The sequence below is a fragment of the Macaca mulatta genome, chromosome 11 (genome assembly GCF_049350105.2).
Source record: "Macaca mulatta isolate MMU2019108-1 chromosome 11, T2T-MMU8v2.0, whole genome shotgun sequence".
In the NCBI taxonomy this organism is placed as follows: Eukaryota; Metazoa; Chordata; class Mammalia; order Primates; family Cercopithecidae; genus Macaca; species Macaca mulatta.
This window is the reverse complement of record NC_133416.1, coordinates 135,988,570-136,007,500: the sequence shown is the minus strand read 5'-3', so window position 1 is coordinate 136,007,500 and position 18,931 is coordinate 135,988,570. Positions and strand designations below refer to the sequence as shown.

At 47.3% G+C, this 18,931-nt stretch overlaps 1 protein-coding gene across 1 annotated transcript in view; it reads right to left on the bottom strand.

The window, feature by feature from the left end:
* Positions 1-18,931, bottom strand: part of TMEM132C (transmembrane protein 132C) — a 439,369-nt gene that overhangs the window by 89,423 nt on the left and 331,015 nt on the right. Inside the window, exon 4 of the mRNA XM_015109695.3 lies at positions 5,573-5,756. Coding sequence (XP_014965181.3) covers positions 5,573-5,756 — 184 coding nt within the window. The remainder of the gene's footprint in view (positions 1-5,572; positions 5,757-18,931) is intronic.

Below are 18,931 nucleotides of genomic sequence, written 5' to 3'. Positions count from 1 at the left end.
TGCTAGTCCCAGCTGGGAGCTGTTTCTACCACACGGCCTAAGGGCAGGGCGAGGCAGTTGAGATGCTTGAGGAGCTCACCCCCACAAGACACACATCAGGCCAGGCAGATGGGGATGCACTGTGTCCCAGGGCTCCCGAAACAGTACCATGGATGGAGGCTGAAACAACAGACACTGATTCTCTCATAGTTCCTCAGGCTGAAAGTCCGAAATCAAGGTGTCAGCTGCAACACAATCCCTCTGAAGGCTCCAGGGAGACCCGTCCTCGCCGCTCTCCTAGGCTCAGCATGTTGCCAGCTGCTCTTTGCTTCCCTTGGCTACTGGGTGCTATTGGATGCTCCAGTCTTTGTCACCATCCTCACATGGCCTTCTTCTTGTATCTTCCATGTTCAAATCTCTGTCTCCTTGTAAGTACACCAGTCACTGCATTTGGACTCCGCTCGAATCCAGCATGATCTCCTCTCAACTTCAGTAAATCCACAAAGATCTTACTTCCAAATAAGGTCACATTCACAGACACCAGGGGTTAGGGCTTCAACCTGCTTTCTTGGGAGGGTGGGCATAATCCAACCCCTTCCCTCCAGTTCTCTCTGGTGCCTCCCACTGGTTAAAGCCCTCCAGCAGCCAGAGGGCAAGGGAGCCTGGGGGCTGTCGTTCACACGGGCCAGCCCCCAGGGCCCAGAGCCCAGAGGGTCTGGAAGGGCAAACCAGTCACAGGAGAAGGCTCTACTGCCATCTTTTTCCTGATCATCCTTTCTAGCTGCGTGCTTCATCCAGGGGCTCCAAGGATCTCTCAAGCCCTAATGAATCTCCATGACACCCCAGAGAGGTGAGAATTAGATCATCATTTTGCAGATGCAAAAACAAGTAGCAATTTCTCCTTTAAACAGCCCTACTGATTGCCACTTTATTTTTAATTTGATTTTATGCAGAGAGATAGGAACATGGTCTAGGAATTTTGAAAGCTCTGTGTAAGAAAAAAACAACCCAAGTTACCATCAAGTTTCAGGGGTCAAGGAAAATGATTTCATAATGTGTTTGCAAAGGATGAAAAATGGCAATGATTTGAGACTTTTCAAAACTCCAGGTAAATCTCACCACTTCTTAGGAAATTTAATTTCAGACTAAATATATCAGTCCCAGGGGCAAAGAACTTCTTCCTACACCTGCCAAAATTAGTGGTTACTGCCTTCTCTAGAGTTTCATGCCTAACATTTAGTTTCTTTGTTTTTTGTTTTTTTAAATTTCAAATAAGCAGTAGGAAGGAAGTCCATGACATTAATAGAGCTAGAAATCAGTTAGACCCCATCCCCTTGCCCTCCTTGATTTGTCTGACAGCAGCGTCTGATCACTACCTGGACCTCGCCTTAGGCAGTATCTACCTGTTTGCCTTCTGTCACTCCACTAGAGTATACCTGCAGGAAGGCAAATGTTGTCTGTTGACTGCTGTCCTCTGAGGATGTGCAGCAATGAATACCTGCAGAGCTTAGTGTGAGGTTGAATGAATTCTGCTGTTTGTTTATTCCCCCCCTCTTTTTTTTTTTTTTTTTTTTTTTGAGACAGGGTCTCATTCTGTTGCCCAGGCTGGGAATGCAGTGGCACCATCATGGCTCACTGCAGCCTCCAACTCCTGGGCGTAAGCGATCCTCCCACCTCAGCCTCCCCAGGAGCTGGGACTACATGTGTGTGCCACCACACCTGGCTAATTTTGGTATATATATATATATATAGTAGAAACGAGGTCTCACTATGTTGCCCAAGCTGGTCTTGAACTCTTGGACTCAAACAATCCTCCTGCCTTGGCCTCCCAAAGTCCTGGGATTACAGGTGTGAGCCATCATGCCTGGCCTTATCCATTTATTCTTAAAAAGAGACCACCACTCCAGCCACTGACATACAGAAACTATCACATGGAAATCTGTGCCTGGCCTCTGCTTATGTGGCCTCAATTTGGGATGTGAACACTTTTTTCTTGCATTGAAGAAGAACTGAACTGCCAACGTTTTTGTTAGTCCCGAATGCTCCTTCCTTTGTGGTTTGAAAGCTTTATGTAAGAAAGTGGCCTTGGTCCTCCCATTCAGATACCTCTCTCACCCCAACCCCCAGGCCTAACAATGGCACAGTGGGGGCCAGGGCAGGGAGGAGGGCATTAGGGAGATGTGGGTGCTGGCAGGAGGGCCATGGAGCTAAGACTTGGAGCTTTCCTGCCCTCACAAGGCAAGAGTCTCCTTGCCAACAAGCCTGGAGGCAGGATGAGCAAAACGGTGGCCTTGGGAACCAGCGTTCTCCAAATAAAACAGTGCCCAGGGACCGGTGAGTGAGATTCAGGTGGCTTTCGCCTGCAGGGTCTGCTTTGGGGAGAGTTGAGAGCACTTCTCCCTGCTTTTCCCATTGCCTTTACTCAGGGGGAGTCAGAGGCAGTAGGTGATGGGGGAATGCTGGGGCTGGATCTTCCTGTCCATGGCTCTCTCCTTGGATTTAAAAAGGAGCTTCAGAAGGTTTGATTTTAAGGCGAGAACTTCCCCAGCAAGGCAGATTTTCCATCTGTTAATCCCCTATTTCACCTTTCTGAAGTTTGTTTTCTTTAAAACAATCAACAACTTGGAAAATATACTTAATTTGTTCAAAGATCTAACCAGCTGTCTCACTGGCTGCTAACAGACAACACAGGATTTGCTTTTTGTTCAGTATTTTTTTTTTTAAATTTCTCATCTTCTAGTCAAAGCTGCAGTTTTATTAGCTAGTTACTTCCAACAAAAGTTTATTTTTTGCCTAGTTATAAATGTCCTAAAGCTTATTCTGAACCAAAACTTTGAGCATACAGAAAACAGGAGAATAGAAGTTCCTCTAAACTGCCTCATCTATTTTCTAATTTTCCATGTTGCTTTGCATAGCTGAGGTCAAGTTGTATATCCCAGGGGATGCAAAACGATGACACCGCATGTATTAGTCCGTTTTCATGCTGCTGATAAAGACATATCTGAGACTGGGCAATTTATAAAGGAAAATAGGTAATGGACTCACCATTCCACGTGGCTGGGGAGGTTTCACAATCATGGCGGAAGGCAAAAAGCATGTCTCACATGGCGATGGGAAGAGAGAATGAGAGCCAAGTGGAAGGGGAAACCCCTTATAAAAGCACTAGATCTTGTGACACTTATTCACAATCATGAGAACAGTATGGTGAAAACTGCCTCCATGATTCAATTTTCTCCCTTCGGGTTCCTCCCACAACATGTGGGAATTGTGGGGGCTACAATTCAAGATGAGATTTGGGTGGGGACACAGCCAAACCATATCACTGCACAAGCACCCAAATCCAGGGTTCAGAGCCCAGAGCTCTGTGCTGGTGCTGCAAAGATGTTTGTTAATCATCTAACTTCTGAATAAAGCTCATTTGAATTCACGCGCATTTACTTGCAAACAAAAGGATCCTGACAAGAGTACAGACATTAGTAGTCACTTCGCTTTACCTTAAAAGCATTACAAAAACACAACAACCACAGTAATAACAATATATCCATCGAAGGAAGACCTGTGCTCCCTTGAAAAGGACCATTATAATATCTCACACTCTTAAGATGACTTTTCCTTTTCAAAGTATTCGAATGTCTTATTCTTCCGAAATAGGTAAGACAGAAACTGAGCACTTGTAATCCAGAGCTGATGTTGGTGTGTGCTCTAGGACACAGGTCTGCACATTTTCTCTCTAAAAGGCCAGATAGTAAATATTGTAGAGTTTATGAGCTAAGAGGCAGAACTGAGCATATGAAGTAGCTAGACAGGACCACTTAAAAATGTAGATATTGAAAAATGTTAAAACCATTGTTAGCTTGCGTGGTGTACAAAACTGGGCAGCAGACTGGACGTGGTCCATGGGCTGTTTGTTGACCCCTGTTCTAGGACATAAAAAGTCAAAAGGAATCATTCCCTAACTTCAAAGTGTTTACAGAGCTTTGTGGTAGATGATACCTTCTGGGGGGACATCTGCTGTTTTGTCTGACCAGCATCTGTTCCCTGTTTCAGTGAAAGCCAGATTTTTCCATGATGCACAGGCTCTTAATCTCACTCCACACTTGCCCCCCGTGAGGCTACACCTGCCCCACCTGATTCCACACCTGCCCCACCTGACTCTACACCTGCCCCACCTGACTCTACACCTGCCCCACCTGACTCTACACCTGCTCCACCTGACTCCACACCTGCCCCACCTGACTCCACACCTGCCCCACCTGATTCCACACCTGCCCCACCTGACTCTACACCTGCCTTACCTGATTCTACACCTGCCCCACCTGACTCTACACCTGCCCCACTTGATTTCACACCTGCCCCACCTGACGCTACACCTGTCCCACCTGCTGTTACACCTCCTTCACCTGATTCCACACCTGCCCCAGGGTGATACATTCCCCAGGCCTGGGCAATAAGACTAACGCATCCTTTTGATTTCAGTGATTGGCTTCAAGTTGGGCTCATGACCCAAGCCTATCAGTTCCAATCAGTCCCTGTCCCAGAGGATTTGCTGGAGTGATTGGTGATGAGGTTTCCACTTATTTCTTGCTGGACATGATGCTGTGAAGGAGTCAGCATGGCATTGCCGGGGCCACCTTGTGACTAACAAAGAGGAAGGAGAGCTGAGAAAGGAAGAGAAGCCACCGTCCATACCACATCCTTTGCACACGTGGGCCCCTCACACTCCAAGTGTGGTCTGCAGACCAGCCGCACTGACATGGCTTAGGAGCTTTGAAAAATAAGTACCCAACCCAGACCTTCTAAGTGAGGATGGGCACCTACTCAACATGTACATGTGATCTGCATGCCCAATAATGTTTGAGAAACACTTTTCTAGACTTTTAAACTTACATGAGCCAAGTTTAAGTTGGGCTGTGTTTGCAGCCTTTATAACTCAAAGAATCCCAAATAATCCACTTCTCATAATCCTGATTAATCCATTTCTCATAACATGACTCACGCAAATAGCATGTTTGCTTACATGTTCTCATCAGTGTACACTACTAATAGTAATCTAAGAGTGGCCACATTGTGAGTCAGATAGGGGATGCTGTACTACTCAAGCCCAATGTCACTCATCTACTTTCTACATTTCAGGTTGACCTTGCAGCCCAGTGACAGCCTCTGATCGTTCAATGCTGAGTGAGCTCCATCATCCTAAGGAAAGAGGAGATGAAGGGGCGTCTATCTCAAGCCTGGCGTGGGGAGCAGGAAGGAGCCAAGTTTGCAGAAAGATGGCAAACTGACCATCCTTTTAGCTTAGGGGTTTCCAACCCTGGCTGCACACTGAAATCACCTGGGGAGCTTCTCAAAATCACAGGTGCTCACTTCCACCTCCAGCAATGATTGTGACTTGCTGGACTAAACTTTATGACTAAAGTTGAGAAAGGCTAGGCTAATGAAAAGTGACAACTTCCAGAGTGGGAAGAAGACGAGAAACTTTGAAAGTAAATACTCCATAAAACCATTGCAGCAAACATCCCATGATGGACAGGAAGGACACAGGATGCAATCAGGTGGCTGAATGCAGGAGTGTCCAAGGTAACTCAGGACTCACCATAGCCAGAGGAACGATGCCCACCAGGTCCTTCTGGCTGACAAAGATCTCGGACATGGCAATGTCTGTGGTCCCCTTCCGCGGGTACTCCACCTGCCATGTGATGGGCTGAGTCCCCGAAAGGCTGCTGAAACTGGCTATTTCAAAATTCATCTGCACGACCTCATTGAATAAACTGCTGCTCCTGGAAGAGAGAAAAGAAAATGGCTTTAAGCCAATTTTGTTCAAAGGACCCTTCTCTCCTCATAATTGTACCCAGAAGATAAAGACAAAGAAGTGCCTCTCAGGGATGGCTCTAGGGTTTTGGTGGGGGCACCTGGGGCATGGAACCCCCAATAAGGTAAGGACTGGCATCCAGGACAGAGAAGCACCCACACGTTAAGGATATGGACCAAGAATATTCAACAATGAGCAATAAACTGTGTCTGTGTGGATGAGGCTTTGGAATGATGATTACCAGCTCTGCAGATGACGAGCTAAACCAGTTTATTTCACACCTGCACTATGCACCTGCATGGCCTCTGTTCAGTTCTGTAGGTGTGGCAGATGCTCTAGGCTGGGGTCCCGACCCCTAAGCCATGAATTGGTACCAGTCCATGGCCCACAAGGAATAGGGATGCACAGCAGGAGGTGAGTGGTGGGTAAGCAAGGGAAGCTTCACCTCTCTTTACAGCCACTCACTATAGCTCACATTATCACCTGAGCTCCACCTCCTGTCAGGTCAGTGGCAGCATTAGATTCTCATAGGAGCGTGAACTGTATTGTGAATTGCACGTGTGAGGGATCTAGGTTGTGTGCTCCTTATGAAAATCTAATGCCTGATGATCTGTCACTGTCTCCCATCACTCCCAGATGGGACAGTCTAGTTGCAGGAAAACAAACTCAGGGCTCCCACTGATTCTACATTATGGTGATTTATATCATTAGTTCATTATTATTCAATATTCATTATTATTACAATGTAATAATAATAGAAATAAAGTGCACAATAAATGTAATGTACTTGAATCATCCCCAAACCATCCTTCCCCCACCACTCCCATCTGTGGAAAAATTGTCTTCCATGAAACTGGTCTCTGGTGCCAGAAAGTTTGGGGACCGCTGGTGTAGGCCACTCACTCAATAGCACCTTCAACCCCCTCTGCTTGTCCTGCTCTGCTAAAGGGGCTGAGAGGCCTAAACTATATTCTCAGACCCCCTTGCTGCTAGATGCAGGATTGAAGCAGAGTTTGCTCCAGTCAGACCCACTCATTTGGGAAGCAGAGGAAGAAGTGGGTTCTAGAGTGGAAGCCAGGAAGGGAGTTTGGGTTTTCTGGTGAGCACAGTGGCCCTGGTTCTCCCGGGGCAGCTGTGGGGTGCCCCTGGCATCCAGGCCCTCACATCATCATGCCAACGGGTGACAGTGGTATTTCCACCACAATAGTCCTCTGCAGAGGTCGGACCTTTTTCGTCTGTGTTATCGCTGGCTGCCCTGTCCCTGGCTGTGTAGTAAACACATTCAATTCAGTGGTTCTCCTAGAGATTATGTGAATTGCCTAGTATCCTTTAATGACACCTCTTCTGCTTAGAGGGGCTAAAACTTAGCTAAAGGGACTCTTTGTCTGCAACTAAGAATTCTGACCAATTCCATGCATTTGAAATATATGTATTTTGGGAACTACTGTTGGTCCAAACTTTTTCATTTTTTAGATGATAAAATTAAAGCCAATAAAGGAAAGATGGCTTGCCCACAACCACATAGCTAGCTAGTGCAGAATCAACATAAAATGTAGCATCTCTTGTTTCCCAGTCCAGTGCTCTTTTCAGATCCTTGCCTAAGACAGCTGGTGGTCAAATATGACATCACAAGGCTCCAACAGTTTTTTGTTTGTTTGTTTGATTGTTTCCTTAGGGCAGGAGACAGCAAACTGTGTCCTGTGAACCAAAGGCAGCCAACTGCCTATTTTTGTGAGTAACATTTTACTGGTGCACAGCCTTGCCTATTTGTCTACATTTTCCTATGGTTGCTCTCGCATCATAAGAACATGCTGCATCAGTCCATGTAGAGCCTGCAAAACCTAAAATATTTCTTATCTAGATCCTTACAGAAAACTTTTGCCAGTATTGGCTAGAGAAGGTCAGAGAAGGGGAAGTTGGCTAAGCTTTGTAGAGCTGTTGAGTCAATAGAACCACTATTGGTGGAAACAAGAAGGATGGGCATGGCAGGCATCATGCTGGATTTGTAGGGGGGGGGCAGGGTTCTGGTGAGCCTTGGCATCCAGCCTGAGGTGTCTCCAGTGCCCTCTGCTGATATGCTAAGGATGACGCTAAGTGGTGGGTCAGCGGTCAGCAAGACCTCAGGCTGCCATCCCCTGGAAGGCTACATGTTTGCAGATGAATTAAAGGAGATTTTCCATAGCATATCACGAAAGAAACAACAGATATGCTTAAAAACTGCATCTCAAGCACGTGCCAACACGAAGAGTAGCAGTGAAATACTTTCCTTTGCTGGGGCACTAATATTGAGTGCACCATTCAATCTTCAGGGCTTGATTGACAGCCATAACGCTAACTCTCCACCACATCACCCTCAGTCCTGCTCAGTGGCTGTGGAGGGATGTAACGGGGAGGTTACTGCACCAAACAAAGCACTGGGACTCGTGAATCTTCCTTAAGTTCACAGGGCCGGGAATAGGGCTCAGAGAATCATGATTTATGAGATGCTAGAGATTCCTCTGGAAGGGAAAAGAAATCGAAGGTCTTGACCATCAAGCTAGGGGCTGAAAATCTCAAGCATGAATTGCTGGTCTTTAAAAATGAGGGAGAGGTGTCTTGAGTCTAGAGTGTTTTCAAACTAAGAGATGTGGTCTTGGTCCGGCAGCTGAGGCCCACAGGGGTCTGAGCGTGCACAACTCAACAGCCAGGACGACCTCTCTCACTGCAGGCCTGCAGACAGTTTTGCATTCCAGGGAGTTTAATCTCATCTTCTTAGCAAGCATGCCTGGACCTGATTCTCCTTATCTGCCACTGGGTACCAGTACTGGTGCTGTCCAGGAGCTGCATGGCTACTTGACTGACTCTACTCAGAAAATAATTCAGTTCCCTTAGTATTGCATGTGGCAACCACCCAGATGTCCAAAGACCCCCTTTCAGTCCCAAACGGATGCCTATACTGGCACAGCACCACAGAGGTTGCAGTGAGCTTTCAGCCCGCACCTGTCTTCCCTCTCTTACGAAGTTCTGTGAGCACTGCAACCACTCACATCATCTCTCCGAGACTCAGAGGCACCATCTAGAAGATTGAAATAATGACATTCCCATTGTGCAGGGAGGAAAGAGGCATGAAAAAGAAGCCAGCTCAACTTCTCATGCTCCAGCGGCAGCCTCCTCCGCTGCCATTATGCTAACGAAGGGCATTAAGAAAGGCATAGTCACGGACCAGAGAAAAGAGAAGGGGTATTTTTCCTTTTGGCTTGAAACACATTGTTATGTGATTTTTGTGAGCAGTGAGGTGACCTCCTGAAAGTGTTCTGTTGTAGTTGGCATAAGAATAAAAGTAACAGGTGACTGTTGACAATATACTCACTATGTGCCAGGCACTGGACCAGGTTCCACACATACCTTATTCCAAATCCCAATACAAACCCTGAGGTGGTGATTAAGGTTCTCATTTTGCACCAGCGCCAGAGCAGACACTCTTGAACCTCTGCTGCCAGAAAGTGTGTTTGCATCAACTTGCTCTTCAACCACAGATAGAAGGGGGCGACTCAGCAGGATCCCGTTTGAAACATTCTGCAGCTCCCCACTCAGATGCCCATCACTTGTGAGCCAACTCAACCTAATCTTGGTTTCAGAACGGCAAAAAATTTTACAAGTTTCACAACTGGATGAGAACTCCAGCTTTCTGGCAGCTGCACAGAATTCTAGATCAGGGTGACATAAGGGCAAGCTCCCTGGTGCGCTGGGGGCAGGGGCCTGGTTAGAACACTGACGTCTGTCTTTCAGGGAGTTGGAGATCTCCGACAAAATGAAGAAGAGGTAGTTCTGTGTCCACAGGGACCCTGGGAATGTGTGCGATAGAGCAAAGGTCAGACCATACTGATCCAACAGAGGAATGAGCCACCGGGAGGCCTCAGGATTCAACCTTCTGACACCAGACAAAGAATTCCTCTGGGAAGATACAGAGCCAATGCCCTCGTTTCTTTATTTTTGTGCATTCCTATTCTTTCCTACCCTTTCTCCACCCCCACACAGCCCTTGTCTTCTTTGTCTCTAAAAAATGCACAGTATGATGTATCTAAGTTAACGAAGATGCAACCCTGTTTTGAAACTTGACACTTTTGTGGAGATGAGTGACTGGGCGATTTGGTGTTGTTGGTTCCACTCTGTTCATTTTAAGGGAGGTCTCCACTCTGTCCTTGCTGACTTAGGGGACGGCTGGCCAGTGGTACTGGACAGCAAAAGATTTTCCTAGAGAAGCTGGGAATCTCAGCTTTTTTTTTTCTCTAAAATCTCTGGATTTTAAATTATAAGAACCTTCACTTTTTAGCTGTAGCACAGCTCAGACAGCATCTCTGCTGACTCTCAGTTTCCCGTCTCCGTCTTAGAAGGTTTCCCTCCAGTATCTACATATTCTGGCAATGGCATTTTATAGAAATGTTGTGAACCTGAGATGGAAGACGTCTTCACAAAAATGACGAATGTGTGATTCTCCAACAGTGGTGCCCAGGATCCTTGGTGCTCCAAGGGGTGAGGCAGCAGTGAGCATGGTCCCTAACCCCGCTCCTGCCCCCGACATACTCCTGTTGCAATGAGAGCACCTCCAATCAGATGTGTTGTCAACATTAGGCCTCCAACAAGCATTTCATTCAGATAATGAAAGAGAAAAGAAGAAATGAAACAATAAATGAAATGAAGAAGAGAGGAGAGGAGGGAAGGAAGGAAAAAAGTGGGAGAGGGAAGGAGAGAGGAAGAAAGTTAGCAGCTTGAACCGAGACGAAAAGCCATGGCCCTTTAAGGGGAGCACATGTGGGTCAGGATGCCATGGCCCTTTAAGGGGAGCACATGCGGGTCAGGATGCCATGGCCCTTTAAGGGGAGCACATGTGGGTCAGGATGCCATGGCCCTTTAAGGGGAGCACATGCGGGTCAGGATGCATGCTGTGGGCTTCAGACGGACTTCCTGACTCACAGCCTGGCTTCCCCGGGTACTGGCTGGATGACTGAACAACTCTGCCTCATTTTCTCTATTTGCAAAATGGGGATGTTAATCCCTCCCATTTTGGAGTTGATCTGAATGAACAAGTCAAAGTACTTAGAACGGAACTTGGCACCAGCAGGCATCAATAAATGGAAGCTGTTTCTTGTGTTTAGCAGGACTTGACATCGCATTCAGGCTCCGTGGCGTTAGGGTTGGCTGCCTGAAGCCACCATTCAGACACACTCTTGAAGCCTGGTCCAGGAGCTTCCTGAGAACGAACCACAGTGGAGGGGCAGGCTCTCAACCACTCAGTGTGAACTGGGACTCACTAAGATGTGTATACACTGCACTTCCTGAGTGCCTGCCTCTGTGGACACAATGCCATAATGCACATTGTGCTGGCAGAAAGAGACTAAACAAATAAGAAATCTTTTCTTCTTTCAAGTCTTCTGCGGTCAGTGCCTTTCCACTGACTCTAATCAGACTGAAATATTTGCTAAGCTTTGCCTTGAAGGGAGCAAGAGTCTTTCACATCAGCTCATATGGGGCTTGTGATGTTGTTGGAGTAATAAAGAGAGGAATTTGAACACTTAAGTGACTCCAGAGAGCACCCAAGAACTATCACCTGCTAAATCAATAGTGTAGATTTCTTGCGGTAACTCTTGAACTAAATTTTCAAAATTGGCTTAAAAAGCTCTTACTCAAAGCAAATAAATTCTCCCAGCAGTCACAATCAAGTTTGGACCACTGGAAACCTAATTTACCAAACCTCTTAGCCGTCAGACTCTATTTGGTAAGAAAATTGAGTGTGGGGATGTGTTAAAAGCCAAAAGGGCTTTACCTCCCTACTATAGGGAGTCAGGGATTTCAGCTCCAAAGTTGGTTGACAGCTTAGTGCCCGCAGAAAGAAAAGAGACCAACCAAATAAAGAAAATCAACCTTCTCATAGGGAAGCCGCTACAGGAGAAGAGAATCACTCGATCCAGGCTTTGCTTTGTTCATTCCACCTCATGAGCATTTCATGAAGGCAAGGACACTTGCTTCCTCACTGGGAAGGGCTTTCTTAGAAAGTCCCATTGACCCTAATGTCAGCACTCACATCTGAGGGCTTTCTGGGATCTCTACCTGGTGCAGAGGCATGTCCCTTGGTGGTGTGAGTTGCAAGCAACAGAAAACACCCTACATTGACTGACAAGGAAAAGAGAATGGAACAAATGCCTCAAAATTACCAGGCAGACTGGAAAAATAGGCATAGGGCCTAGGTGGGAGAAAAGGAAGCCTACAAAGCTAGAACCTCAGATGCCAGTTCTAGAGAGGACAGTGCTGCTGATGTCAAAAACTTTCTCCTGTTCTTGAGTCTTTGCCTTAAGGATCCCTCATTCAAAGGTCTGAGTAAGGAGCTCTGATTGGCTGAGCTAAGCTAACACACCCAGATCCAATATGCCAGAGGAATGAGAAAGAATCTGGCCTTTTACAGAGGGAGTCCCTCCTTCATCCAAGGTCTCTGTACCTAGTTCAGGGTGTGGCATAACAGAGACAGGCAGCAGGGAGGAGCAAAGTGCATGAAGGTCACCCCATTTCCAAGCACCCTTGAATTGCATTATGAGTTCAAATTTGAAAAGCCAAACAGGCTGTGCAGGGTGGCTCATGCCTGTAATCCCAGCACTTTGTGAGGCCAAGGCAGGTGCATCACCTGAGCTCAGGAGTTGAGACTAGCCTGGGCAATATGGCAAAACCCTGTATCCACAAACAAAGGAGCAAAACAAAAATAAAAACTAAAAATTAGTCAGGGTGGTGGTGCAGTCTGTAGTGCCAGCCACTTGGGAGGCTGAGGTGGGAGGATCCCTCGAGCCTGAGGAGATGAAGGTTATAGCATTGCAGGGAGGTAGAGGTTATAGTGTTGCAGGGAGGCAGGGGTTACAGCGTTGCAGGGAGGCAGGGGTTACAGTGTTGCAGGGAGGTGGAGGTTACATTGTTGCAGGGAGGTGGAAGTTAGAGTGTTGCAGGGAGGCGGAGGTTACAGTGTTGCAGGGAGGTGGAGGTTACAGTGTCGCAGAGAGGCAGAAGTTACAGTGTTGCAGGGAGGTGGAAGTTATAGTGTTGCAGGGAGGTGGGGGTTACAATGTTGCAGGGAGGTGGAACTTAGAGTGTTGCAGGGAGGCGGAACTTAGAGTGTTGCAGGGAGGCAGAGGTTCCAGTGTTGCAGGGAGGTGGAGGTTCCAGTGTTGCAGGGAGGTGGAAGTTATAGTGTTGCAGGGAGGCGGGGGTTACAGTGTTGCAGGGAGGTGGGAGTTAGTGTTTCAGGGAGGTGGAAGTTAGTGTTGCAGGGAGGTGGAAGTTACAGTGTTGTAGGGAGGCAGGGGTTACAGTGTTGTAGGGAGGCGGAGGTTACAGTGTTGCAGGGAGGTGGAAGTTACAGTGTTGCAGGGAGGTGGGAGTTACAGTGTTGCAGGGAGGTGGAAGTTACAGTGTTGCAGGGAGGCAGGGGTTACAGTGTTGTAGGGAGGCGGAGGTTACAGTGTTGCAGGGAGGTGGAAACTACAGTGTTGCAGGGAGGTGGGGGTTACAGTGTTGCAGGCAGGTGGAAGTTAGTGTTGCAGGGAGGTGGAAGTTACAGTGTTGCAGGGAGGCAGGGGTTACAGTGTTGCAGGGAGGTGGAGGTTACAGTGTTGCAGAGAGGCAGAGGTTACGGTGTTGCAGGGAGGGAGAGATTACAGTGTTGCAGGGACGTGGAGGTTACAGTGTTGCAGGGAGGTAGGGGTTACAGTGTTGCAGGGAGGCAGAGGTTAGTTACAGTGTTGCAGGGAGGGAGGGATTACAGTGTTGTAGGGAGGTGGAGGTTACAGTGTTGCAGGGAGGTAGAAGTTACAGTGTTGCAGGGAGGTGGGAGTTGCAGTGTTGCAGGGAGGCAGAGGTTACAGTGTTGCAGGGAGGCGGACGTTATAGTGTTGCAGTGAGGTGAGATCTGGCCACTGCACTGCAGCCTGGGTGACAGAGTGAGGCCTTGTCTCAAAACAAAAACAAAAACCAAAAAAACCAAACAAGCCACATTTCACTTCTCTCTACCCCATTCTCCAAAGTCTAAAAATTTACAGAAGCAGAGAATGCATGAAAAGGTGAAAAAAGAGAGAGTATTGCAAATCATATTGATGCAGTGAAACTGCTTAAAAGAATTGCAATCCTTATGGAAGAAACCTGAGTCTCCCCATCCTCTAAAGCAGGGGCTCTCCATCCTGGCTGACTATTATAATTACCTGGGGAAATTAAAAGAAAAACAACCAATAGCTGTGTGTACCCTACACTAACAGAATCAGAATCCTGAGAGGTGACACTCAGACATCAGTATTTTAAACACTTCAGTGATTTCAATGTGTTGTCGATGTTGAGAATTACTGCTGTATACAGAAGTGTGTTTTCTCTCTGTGATTAACAAGCTTTTCAGTCTCATTTTTTTTTTTTTAATTTCCTAATTTCTTTCTTTTTTTTTTTTGGAGACGGAGTCTTGCTCTGTCGCCCAGGCTGGAGTGCAGTGGCCGGATCTCAGCTCACTGCAAGCTCCGCCTCCCGGGTTTACCCCATTCTCCTGCCTCAGCCTCCCGAGTAGCTGGGACTACAGGCGCCCGCCACCGCGCCCGGCTAGTTTTTTGTATTTTTTAGTAGAGACGGGGTTTCACCGTGTTAGCCAGGATGGTCTCGATCTCCTGACCTCGTGATCCGCCCGGCTCGGCCTCCCAAAGTGCTGGGATTACAGGCTTGAGCCACCGCACCCGGCCAACCAGGAGTCATTCTTGAATTCTTTCTTTCACATCCCACATCTAATTCATCAGGATTATCTTGAAAACACATCCCGAACCTGAGCACTTCCCACCACCTTCATTATGACTGCTCCAGCCCAAGCAACCATCATCTCTTACCTGGGTCATTTCAATGCCTCCTAACTGGGACGCCCATTTCTGCCCTAACCCCCCACTACCCCTACATCTCTCCTCAGTGCAGCAGCCAGAATAATTCTCCTGAAATGTGACTTGGGCCATGAGATTTCTGCGGCCTAAACCTGCAAGGCTTCCCCATCTCACTTGGCTTAAGCGAAAGTCCTCTCCAGGGCTTGCGAGGCTGAGCCTGACTGGTGCCACCCACCCTCACCCCTGGGACTCTCCTACCCCTCCCCTTGCTCGTTCTCCTCCAGCCCCACTGACCTCCTCGAAGCTTTCAAACACTTCAGGAACATTCCTGCTTTAGGGACGTTGCACTTTGCTCCTTCTTCTGCCTGGAATAATCATCCATCACACATCCGGAGGCTTCCTCAACTTCCTTTAGGTCTCCGCTCACATGAGCCCTCCCATATCACCCTCTCACCTACACCTCCTGCCTCCTCTTCTACTTCTGGCCTTTTCTACAGCATCTTCACCCTCCCACCTGTCCTGTATCTTCCTTATTCATCGTATTTGTTGACTTCTTCCAGCTCCTCTTATCTAAAATGTAAGCCCCGTGAAAGGGTTTTAAAAACTTGTTTTGTTTACTGGTGAGTTCCAGCAATAACAGGACTTCATATTCTTAAAATGAATTTTAAAAATTCTAGAAAAGATCCACTCTCTGAAAAGTTTGTCAATATATAAGAGAGGCCCCTGGAACCAAGACCTGCCCCTTTGATGAGTCGCTTGGCGTGGAGGTGAGAGAGGCAGGGAGGTGCGTCCATCTGGGGCAGGGTCCACAAACTCAAGCGCCTTTGGAAGCCAGGCAGGTGGAAAGCAGGTGATTGCACTGTCACACACAGGCCTTGACAGAGGCTGTAACACACTAGGGGCCCTCTGCCACATTTAGGGGCAGCTGCTTCCCAGTTCTAGCCCACCACAGCCAGGTGCAAATCTAGGCCCCTTGTTGCCAGAAATTCTGTTTTCCAAGAATAAAACAGAAGTTTGGATTTTTAAAAAATGGGAAATCTCCCACTGCGTAAATGTTGAAGCAAATCCAATTAAGAAAGGAGGCTGCGCAGCGAGGGAAATACAGGCAGGGGGAATAAAACTATGGATGAAACGAAGCCCTTAAGAGAGGAGAGAGACCATGGGAGCTTCCGGTTCTTCCTGGCCCCTCCTGCGTGAAAGCCCCGGGGGACGGCTCCAGGGAACCCCTGGCCACACGGGGGAGGGGTCCGTTGTTCTCTTGAGAGCCTGATGGTTTTTATTTTCCATGCAGGATGCAACTTCCTGAAGCAGAGCAGGTGGCCTGCATGGGCCTCGCATACCAGAAGTGTGCCATATAGTCATTCTCCAGCAGCTGAAGCTTGAGCTAAATTAGGTCACACTTCAGGAAGTGCAGCTGCCAAGAAGACCTCAGAGGTTCGGGTGTCTTGGCTTCACGTAGCCCCTGGCCCAAGCAGGCTCCCGATGCTCCACAGGCATCACAGTGGGCTTCCCCGTGCTGCAATGGTGGGCCCTAGGCCAGCCCAAAGTGGGCACTGAGTCCAGCCCTTCGGATCCAATTAACATGCTGGACAGAGGGTTCTGCCAAAAAATGATGAATCTTTCAAAGTGATTCTCAGATAAGATGGAACTGGAGTGCATGGGGGCTCTACAGACCCCCAGAAATGACCTGAAAAGCTCAAGGAACCTGACAATGACCCTTTCACATCTCGCTCTCCAATGAGTGTAAATTCTCCAGTGGGAGACCAACCTTGCTGCCCAGGACCTTATGAGACACCTGAAGCAATAGAAAGGGGAATGAAGGAAAACCCAGTGATGCCTCACGCATGAAACTGTCCTCTCCTACTTCCCTCTCCCCAGCCGATACCTCAGGAGGTGGTTTGACGTGATGTCACTGAGGGTATAGAAGGCCGTCACACCAGATCTGTCATGCACCCCCATCCTCCTGTCCCATCTGGTCTCTGTGATGGTTAATGTTATGCATTACCTTGACAGAGCCATGGGATGCCCAGACATTTGCGCAAACATTATTCTGGATGTATCTGTGAGGGTGTTTCTGGGTGAAATTAACATCTCAGCTGAGTGAAGCCCTTGGTCCCCGGCAATGTGGGTGAATGTCATTCAGTCAACTGAAAACCTGAACAGAACAAAAGGGCTGACTCTACCCAGAGTAAGAGGGAATTCCTCCTGTCTGATTGCCTGGGACAGCAACTTTTTCCCCTGCCTTTGGACTCAGAATGAGATATTGTCTCCCTGGTCCTTACACCTTCAGAATGGGAATACTTTCCTGGCTCTCCTGAGTCTCCAGCTTGACAACTGCAGTGGTTGGGACTTGCCAGCCTCTATAATTGCATGAGCCAACTCCTCATTATCTATCTATCTATCTATCTATCTATCTATCTATCTATCTATCTATATTCCATCTATCTATTCATCCATCCATCCATCTACCTATCCATAATCTGACATCTATCTATCTATGTATTATCCATCCATCCATCCATTTATTCATCTATTATCTATATATCCATCTATTTATCTATCCATCCTTCCATCTATCTACCCATCTATTATCTATCTATGCATCTATTTATTATCTATGCATCCATGCATCCATCCATCCATCCATCCATCATTATCTATCATCTTTCTATCCATCATTTATCTATCTATCCATCTATTATCCATCCATCCATCTATCATCTATCTATTATCTATTCATTATCTATCTATCCATTATCTACCTATCTTCCATCCATTATTTATCTATCTAGCCATCTATCTATTATCTATTCCTCTATGATCTATCTATCCATTTGTATCATCTAGCTATCCTCTATCTATCGATCTATCTATCTATCTATCTATCTATCTATCTATCTATCTATCTATCTATCCATCCATCCATCTATCCATCTTCCATCCATTATTTATCTGTCTAGCCATCTATCCCTGTATGATCTATCCATTTGTATCATCTATCTATCCATCTATTATCCATCTATCAATCTATCCATCTATCTCTCTATCCACACATCCATCTATCCATCCATCCACTCATCCCATCTATCCACCAATCAATTAATCATTCTATCAATTCTATCTTCAATAAATCACTCCATCTGATCTATTCATCAACCAATCTATCATATCTATCCATCCATCCAATGTAGCCATAAATCTGTCTATCTAAATCTATACCTATGGACTCACCCACCCCATTGGTTCTATGTCTCTGGGGAACCCTGACTCATACAAGTTCCTTGCTGGAAAGGCTTTGGATGGGAGAGGCAAATTCCACCAGGGAGAGGGACACGGAGGGAAAACGCGCACCTTCGACATTCTCTCTTGACACTCTCTGCCCTCTGCACTTCCCCATTCCACAGCAGCTAACATGACCCTCCTTCCACTCTGGCCCGACCACAAGTGGGGTTCTTCCCTGGCCTGACCACAGTTGGAGTCCTTTCCTTAAGGACATAGAATTCTTCGATTCTAGCTTTGTTTCTCAGGGCCTCCAATTTGCCTCCTACTCTCACAGACACTATAGTTTGCACAGTTTTATATGATGCTATGAAATGTTAACCAAGCAGTTTTCCTCACTGGTGACTAACTGAGTTTCTTTCCTGTGCCCCGAGTCCTGGAAGTTAGCGAGGAGCTGCTGCTGCCCTCCGAAAAGCCAGCACAGTGGAAGAAAAGAGATGTAACATTTAGGGCTCCCAAGTAAAAAAGTAAATATATAAAGTAATCTGTAGACTGGCTGTACGTGAAGAAAATATTCGGGAAGAATACTCACCAAGCCCTCCGCCCAGCATCCACTCCCGGCCAGACTAAACACAGGCACGGAGGGCCCGCTGGAGGGGAGAGGCACGAGTGTGTGCAGGTCCTTTGGAGGGCGGAGCTCAGCCCTCACTTTGAGCCAGTTTCCTGTGCTCTTATTCCCTCTGTTGTAACTGCTAAAAGCAGCATCTGTTCTTTTGGTTAGACGCTGTGGTAAGTTATTAAATGGTCTCAGATGCTACCCACCCCAGTATGCACACCCCTCTGCAAGGGGACTCTGCTGTGCCGCCCATCGAGAGGAGCACCTGTCTCCTCACCTGCCTCAGTATGCACACCCTTCTGCAAGTGGACTCTGCCCTGCCGTCCATCGGTCTATCGAGAGGAGCATCTGTCTCCTCACCCGCCTGAATCTAGGCTGGCCCTGTGATTTGTTTCAGCCTCTGAAAGGCTGCAGAACTGATGATACAAAATTTCCAGGGCCTTG